The sequence below is a fragment of the Pongo pygmaeus genome, chromosome 1 (assembly GCF_028885625.2).
Source record: "Pongo pygmaeus isolate AG05252 chromosome 1, NHGRI_mPonPyg2-v2.0_pri, whole genome shotgun sequence".
Taxonomy (NCBI): Eukaryota; Metazoa; Chordata; class Mammalia; order Primates; family Hominidae; genus Pongo; species Pongo pygmaeus.
In genome coordinates, this window is record NC_072373.2 from 14,658,828 (window position 1) to 14,666,252 (window position 7,425).

Sequence of the window (7,425 nt, forward strand, 5' to 3'; positions counted from 1 at the left end):
GAGGGAAAGTGGAGGAAAAGCACACGACCACTTCGCGCGGCGTTCCGAGGGGAACACCGGCGCTGCGCTGCTGCGCTGCCCCGCGGGCGGGCGGGCGCAGCAGAGCCGGCTCTCCCGGCGGCGCTTCTTCGGCGCGCGGGGGGAGGGGGAGCGCGCGCGCGGGAGGGCGGGCACGCGCACGAGGGGAGGGGGCCCGCGCAGGCGCCGTGCGAGACTGTCGAAGAATCAAGTCTGTAGAAGTGGAGCGGTCGCGGCGGCGGCAGCAGCAGCAGCGACGGTGGTGGCGGCGGAGCTGAGGCGGGCTGGCCGCTGACGCTGGCGCTGGAGAGCGGCGACGCCAGGAGCTGTGAGAGAGCGGCGGAGCGACCCGGGGCCCGCGCCGCGCCCGAGCTCCACGCCGCCCGGCCGCCGCCGCCCCGGCGCGGCATGCCCCGCCGCTCGGGCTGAGCCTGCCCCGGCGGCCGCCCCCCGCCCCCTGCCCCCCCGGCCTCCCCGCCCCCCGCCCCGCACTCCGTGCCGGCCGCCGCCGCGACCTGCTGCGCTCCCCCGCGCCCGCGCGGCCCGTCTTCGCCCCGGTCTGGAGGCCCGCCGCGGCTCCGGCCGAGCCCCCGCCGCCCCGCCGCGCCGCGCCGCCCGCCCGCGCCCGGGCCGGCCGGGGGGAACTGCTGCCGCGGCTGCAGCCCCTTGCCTCGCGCCCGCCGCCCCTCGTGCACCGGGGGCGCTGCGCGGGCGCCGAGCCTTCGCGGGCTTTGCCGCCGCCGCCGCCTTTGCGGCCGCCGCCGCCGCTGGTGGGGGAGACGCGGGGTTGTGGGGGGAGGAGGGCGCGCGTGGTGCCGGTGGGGGGCGGCGGCGGCGCCCCCTCCTCCTCCTCCGCCTCCTCCTCCGGCGCCGCGGGCTCCTCGGACATGGCCGCGGCGGTGGCGGTGGCGGCCGCGTCCCGGCGGCAGTCGTGCTACCTGTGTGACCTGCCCCGCATGCCCTGGGCCATGATCTGGGACTTCACCGAACCCGTGTGCCGCGGCTGCGTCAACTACGAGGGCGCCGACCGCGTCGAGTTCGTCATCGAGACGGCGCGGCAGCTCAAGCGGGCGCACGGCTGCTTCCCGGAGGGTCGCTCCCCGCCCGGCGCCGCGGCCCCAGCCGCCGCCAAGCCACCGCCGCTCTCGGCCAAGGACATCCTCTTGCAGCAGCAGCAGCAGCTTGGCCACGGCGGCCCCGAGGCGGCCCCGCGCGCGCCGCAGGCCCTGGAGCGCTACCCCCTGGCGGCGGCGGCCGAGCGGCCCCCGCGCCTCGGCTCTGACTTCGGCGGCAGCCGCCCGGCCGCGAGCCTGGCCCAGCCGCCGACGCCGCAGCCGCCGCCCGTGAACGGCATCCTGGTGCCCAACGGCTTCTCCAAGTTAGAGGAGCCGCCCGAGCTGAATCGCCAGAGCCCGAACCCGCGGCGCGGCCACGCCGTGCCGCCCACCCTGGTGCCGCTCATGAACGGCTCGGCCACGCCGCTGCCCACCGCGCTCGGCCTCGGCGGCCGCGCTGCCGCCTCCTTGGCCGCGGTGTCCGGAACCGCGGCCGCCAGCCTGGGCTCCGCGCAGCCCACCGACCTGGGCGCCCACAAGCGGCCGGCATCCGTGTCGAGCAGCGCGGCCGTGGAGCACGAGCAGCGTGAGGTGGCAGCCAAGGAGAAGCAACCGCCGCCGCCTGCGCACCGGGGCCCGGCCGACAGCCTGTCCACCGCGGCCGGGGCCGCCGAGCTGAGCGCGGAAGGTGCGGGCAAGAGCCGCGGGTCTGGAGAGCAGGACTGGGTCAACAGGCCCAAGACCGTGCGCGACACGCTGCTGGCGCTGCACCAGCACGGCCACTCGGGGCCCTTCGAGAGCAAGTTTAAGAAGGAGCCGGCCCTGACTGCAGGCAGGTTGTTGGGTTTCGAGGCCAACGGGGCCAACGGGTCTAAAGCAGGTAGGGGCGGCTGTGAAGTGAGGGGGGTCTAGGGGAGAAAAGGGGACGGAGAGCAGAGGAGGGGTGGTTCTTTCGATTCACCATTTTACCCCAGCCCAGAAACAACAAACACCCCACTTCCTGATCTGCCTGAGGCGGAACCAGTGCTTGGTGGCAACGTGTTCATGTGCTGAAGCAGCATAACAGAGATGAGTCAGACTGGGCTGATACGCTCTGACACGGGGTTTTCCTTTCCCAGCACATTCTTGGATGGGAGCATGAGGGCACCAGTCACCTTTTAACCTATTGGGGGACATTAGCAGTCACATGCTCAGTGCAAACGAGAGTACTTTTGTGCATGTGTAAAAACAGGCAGTTACAAGCGTGTCATTTTCAGTGGCTCCATTTTAAATCAGTCTACTGCCTCAGAACCCCATACGCCTAAAGGTTTTAAGTTGCATGTGCACCTGAAACTCGTATACGAGTATTTTCCGTCTGTGCTTTTAGAGAGGAGGAATTCTGTAACGAGTTTTGTTTCGGGTTAGGAAGAGAAGGATCCCTTTTAGTGCACCGCCACTTATGTTTCCTTTTTCCTTTTATTTCTTTGTGTTTCCAGTTGCAAGAACAGCAAGGAAAAGGAAGCCCTCTCCAGAACCAGAAGGTGAAGTCGGGCCCCCTAAGATCAATGGAGAGGCCCAACCGTGGCTGTCCACATCCACAGAAGGGCTCAAGATCCCCATGACTCCTACATCCTCTTTTGTGTCTCCGCCCCCACCCACTGCCTCACCTCATTCCAACCGGACCACACCGCCTGAAGCGGCCCAGAATGGCCAATCCCCCATGGCAGCCCTGATCTTAGTAGCAGACAATGCAGGGGGCAGTCATGCCTCAAAAGATGCCAACCAGGTTCACTCCACTACCAGGAGGAATAGCAACAGTCCGCCCTCTCCGTCCTCTATGAACCAAAGAAGGCTGGGCCCCAGAGAGGTGGGGGGCCAGGGAGCAGGCAACACAGGAGGACTGGAGCCAGTGCACCCTGCCAGCCTCCCGGACTCCTCTCTGGCAGCCAGTGCCCCGCTGTGCTGCACCCTCTGCCACGAGCGGCTGGAGGACACCCATTTTGTGCAGTGCCCGTCCGTCCCTTCGCACAAGTTCTGCTTCCCTTGCTCCAGACAAAGCATCAAACAGCAGGGAGCTAGTGGAGAGGTCTATTGTCCCAGTGGGGAAAAATGCCCTCTTGTGGGCTCCAATGTCCCCTGGGCCTTTATGCAAGGGGAAATTGCAACCATCCTTGCTGGAGATGTGAAAGTGAAAAAAGAGAGAGACTCGTGACTTTCCGGTTTCAGAAAAACCCAATGATTACCCTTAATTAAAACTGCTTGAATTGTATATATATCTCCATATATATATATCCAAGACAAGGGAAATGTAGACTTCATAAACATGGCTGTATAATTTTGATTTTTTTTGAATACATTGTGTTTCTATATTTTTTTTTGACGACAAAAGGTATGTACTTATAAAGGCATTTTTTTCTTTTGTTAACGTTATTAGCATATCTTTGTGCTTTATTATCCTGGTGACAGTTACCGTTCTATGTAGGCTGTGACTTGCGCTGCTTTTTTAGAGCACTTGGCAAATCAGAAATGCTTCTAGCTGTATTTGTATGCACTTATTTTAAAAAGAAAAAAAAAGCCAAATACATTTTCTGACATTGTAAGATTGCCTTACTGTCTGTCATTCCTTATTGCTGGCCCCTTTCTCAGGCCGGAGGCCAAGTGGTGGAGAAGGAAAGGAAATGATTGAACGGGCATGTTGTCAAGTGGGCATGCCACTGGGAAATACCACCAGTTTACCCTGAAACATTGTCCTCAGAGGAGTAGGAAAGTAGATTTTGAATCTCTATTTTGTTCAAAAGTTCAGTTCCTGAGATACTGATGACTGAGAGTGCTGCTGGAAAATTTTCAGGATTGTGTGGTCTTCTGGGGTTTGTTTTTTTTTTTTTTTTAAGACAAAGTTGACCGCTGTTCACTGTCCACGTGATCAGTTGTAAGATTACAATGCTGCATGCTAGTTGGTTACATAAGACACAATTCCAGTGATGGAAGGCGGTTATAATGGATGGTGGTGTGTACAAGATGGCACTGCCATCTTTGAGCAGAGCCCAGCTCTGCAGCGCCACTTCATCTTTTTAAACACCCTAGAGGTCTGTTTGTTGTTGCTGTTGTCCTTTATTTTGAAAGAGTTGCAAGAGAAGTTACAGTCCAGGTGAACTTGGAGATTGTGGGATTGGTTTTGTTTCTGTTTTGTTTTGTTTATCATTTACCTGTAGTGCTATTGCTGTTGATACTATCACCTATACCCTGTTTCTAGTGAGTGCTGAATACAGTATGGTACAATGACAGTAACAGCCGCGTGGTGCTGCCAGGACTGCCCTTGGGCATATCAGTGACAGCCCAAATGTGGGTGGAGGAAACCTGTAATTTCCTTCTTAACATGTGTTTGAAATACCAAGTGAATAATATTGTTCTGGAAAAAAATGATAAACTAGTGGAAATTAAAGAAATTAAGGGTTTTATATAATAGACAGGCCCCACCTCTCAAAATATTTTTAGAAGTCTTTTTGTAAACTAATTTCTTTTGATCACTATTTTGCATCAGTAAAATGATTTTTTTAAAACCAATAAATCATCAATTATTAGAAATAGTTGTCTCACAGTGATACTGGTTTTTCTTTTGTGCTGTTATGATTTAACATTTGACAGGAACACTATTAAATCCTTATGTTCAGGTGTTTGTAACTTGGCCTTATAATTAGGCTGAATTATGGCTTCAAGGTCTACAATTTATGTGTATGGTTCACAGCCTAGCTTCTGTTTTCATTTGAAAATATAGATTTTTACCAACCTTGGATTCTTTTTTAGTTATATGTTTGTCTTTCCTTTTTAAATTGTTCAAAACTATTTTTTAATGGTCAAGTTACTAACACTTGAAAATCAGATACTGCACCAAATACAGTATTTTTCCGTAGTGTTTTAAATGAGTGCACCTATTATTACTACTGTGCGAGAATTCATGTTACCAGTCATTGTTATATTACAAACAGACTTGCATGATTAACCAGTTATTACACTTTTTTTTTCAAATTGGAGTATATATGACTCAGTTCAGACTGGTCTCTTTTATGTGAATGCACACATGCAGAAATGCAGAGTCAATTTTACATGCCCATAAAGACATTTGTAAAGAATTCAGCTCTTATGGTCTGTTGTATAAATGTGTATCTAGGCACTTTATTATAACTGGAATTTGACCTCATAGATGTTACAACTTGATCAGTCATTTGACCTAATTTGTGGTAGCTATCTGTATGTTTTGCAATCTTAATACAGATATGCGTTCCAAAAAGATTAATACAGAACCATCCTGCCGTTTTGGATAAGTCTATCCAGCTGTGGAAAGGGCAACCTGTGGTTTCTCTGTACTGGTGTTTAATGGGGGAAGAATATGAACAGCTTTAAAGAGCTGTGTGTTGTGGTTACTACTATTAAAAAATAAGATCTGCACGAGTCTGACTGGCCCTTGGGTGGCCTCTGTGGACGGCTCATAGCTGGAAAGTGTTGATCTGGGTTTTCTGGCATTCTTTTAAGTTAAAAAGTTAACATGGGGACATGGGTTTGATCTTTTGTTGTACCTGATGACAGTGCAGAGATTCTCCACAGCTGGATAAAAATGTCAGAAAGCTACTTACTGTACATGGGCAGTATCAGATTTCAAATCCTAATATTTCAGCTGTGCTTTTAATACTCAAAATATTAGGGGATGGGGTGTTGACGCTTTCCCTTTTTTGCTTTAACAATTTATAGAATTTAACAGATGTACTGTCTTTCGCGTGGCCTCACATTTAAAGTCATAAGAACATACACATGGTTTACAACTTTTACTATATACCTTTCCTTGGCCACCAAGTATTTTAAAAGTGTGCCACCTTTTAACCTTTACTTTTTTTAAGTTGAAGGTGATACTTTTTCTATATATGATGAAACTCATGTCAACTGAAGTGAGTGTAATCTCAGATATCAACATTATTATATTTTAAAATCACGCTATGGAAATATCACCTGAACTCTGTCATTTGTCAGATTTACAATACCTTTTTTTCTTTAACTTTTAGCATTAAATAAAAATAAAATTGGGAGCACTGAACATTTTCTGAGGCCTTTTTTAATTTTCTAAAGCAAGCTTAGAATGGCTATTGTTTTAATCACTAATGGCAATGTGACTAAAGGATGTGTGGGTTTGGGGTTGGGGTTTGCCTGAACTTCAGGAGATAAAAGACATGGAACAAAAAGGCAACTGATGGTATAAAAAAGAAGTGCCAGGGACTGGGGAAAGGGCAACTGGATAGGGGACACAGATAAAAGAGCTGAACAAAGTACAGCTAGAAAGCATTTGTTTATTTTTCAACTAGCAGCAGAACCAGCCATTCTGCAATAGTAGATTGGAAGGAGAAGATAGTGACGACACTGAAAAGACTCAAGACCTGGAGCTGCTCTTTGAAAAGCTTTGGAATAAAACAGCTACGTTGGGCCATAGGAAATGCACTAAAGACAAAAGGGATTTAAAAAGCCTTGTACTTTGGAAAGTTTAGGAATGAAAAAAGCCAAAGCCATGTATGAGCTTTATTGATATCCTGAAACCTAAATTTATAAATAGAGATAAAAGGTAGAAAGCACAGAGACATATTTTACTGGCTACTCTCATATAGTAAGAAATTTCCTAGATGTTGCAGCTTTTACTCTTTTTATTGATTAATGGCTTGGCAGACTTCTCTATGAAAGGAAGTTGTGAAACTTACAAAGAGTTGGAGGCTAGGATATACATAGAGTTACTATATGTTTTAAATTAAACAGCAACAGTGAATGTGTACTTGAATATATTTACACTAGGGGTGGCCCGGTAACTAGGAGGGGCCCATCACTATATATATTTTAGTAGTTTTTCATTATTAGTAGTTCATTTAAGGTCGTTTTCAAGAAACCATATTCTTAACAAGTTACAGATGATAAACAATTTTTCATGTAATAACTAGGTTAAAAGAAATAGGATGAACTATTCAGTTTTTTTCTAACAAAAATGCTAAATTTTATTTTTAGTGAAATTGAAAATAGTGCAGCTTGTAGAAGTAATTTTCAACATTTCAAAACCTCTTCCCAAAGATACATTTTAATGACTGCATTTCGTTTTCAGTTAAGAAAACAAACCAGACTCTTGATGTGGCAGATGTCTTTGTTTATTCCCCAAAGGGGAGTTGGGGGAGAGTTAAAAGGAAACGATGGAAATCCTTTTTTAATTCCTAGACTTTTAAGTCCCTCTTTACTCAAAGTTGTTTTGCATATGATTTATAGATGGTTTTATTTGGTTAGTGAAGAGTAAAATGTTTCTCTTCCTGATTCCTAAGTGTATACGTGGAATCATTCAGAAAAATGTTCA

The 7,425-nt window shown here is 49.7% G+C and overlaps 1 protein-coding gene across 2 annotated transcripts; it reads left to right on the top strand.

Annotated features, from left to right (window-relative positions):
- Positions 1-232: 232 nt before the first annotated feature.
- On the top strand, positions 233-6,138 carry IRF2BP2 (interferon regulatory factor 2 binding protein 2). 2 transcript variants are annotated; one of them, XM_054438465.2, is made up of 2 exons: positions 233-1,953; positions 2,549-6,138. In XM_054438465.2, exons 1-2 carry the CDS (start codon positions 906-908, stop codon positions 3,262-3,264), a joined length of 1,764 nt encoding a protein of 587 aa, XP_054294440.1. In that variant the 5' UTR covers positions 233-905; the 3' UTR covers positions 3,265-6,138. The 2 variants fall into 2 exon arrangements, with proteins under 2 accessions (XP_054294440.1, XP_054294450.1); XM_054438475.2 differs by having other exon boundaries at positions 468-1,905.
- Positions 6,139-7,425: the final 1,287 nt, after the last annotated feature.

Bases quoted from the DNA above. Each gene is read 5' to 3' on its own strand.
- IRF2BP2 (XM_054438465.2), top strand. From the start codon at position 906: ATGGCCGCGGCGGTGGCGGTGGCGGCCGCGTCCCGGCGGCAGTCGTGC. The intron at 1,954-2,548 runs GTAGGGGCGGCT...TTGTGTTTCCAG, and splicing joins GGCCAACGGGTCTAAAGCAG to TTGCAAGAACAGCAAGGAAA.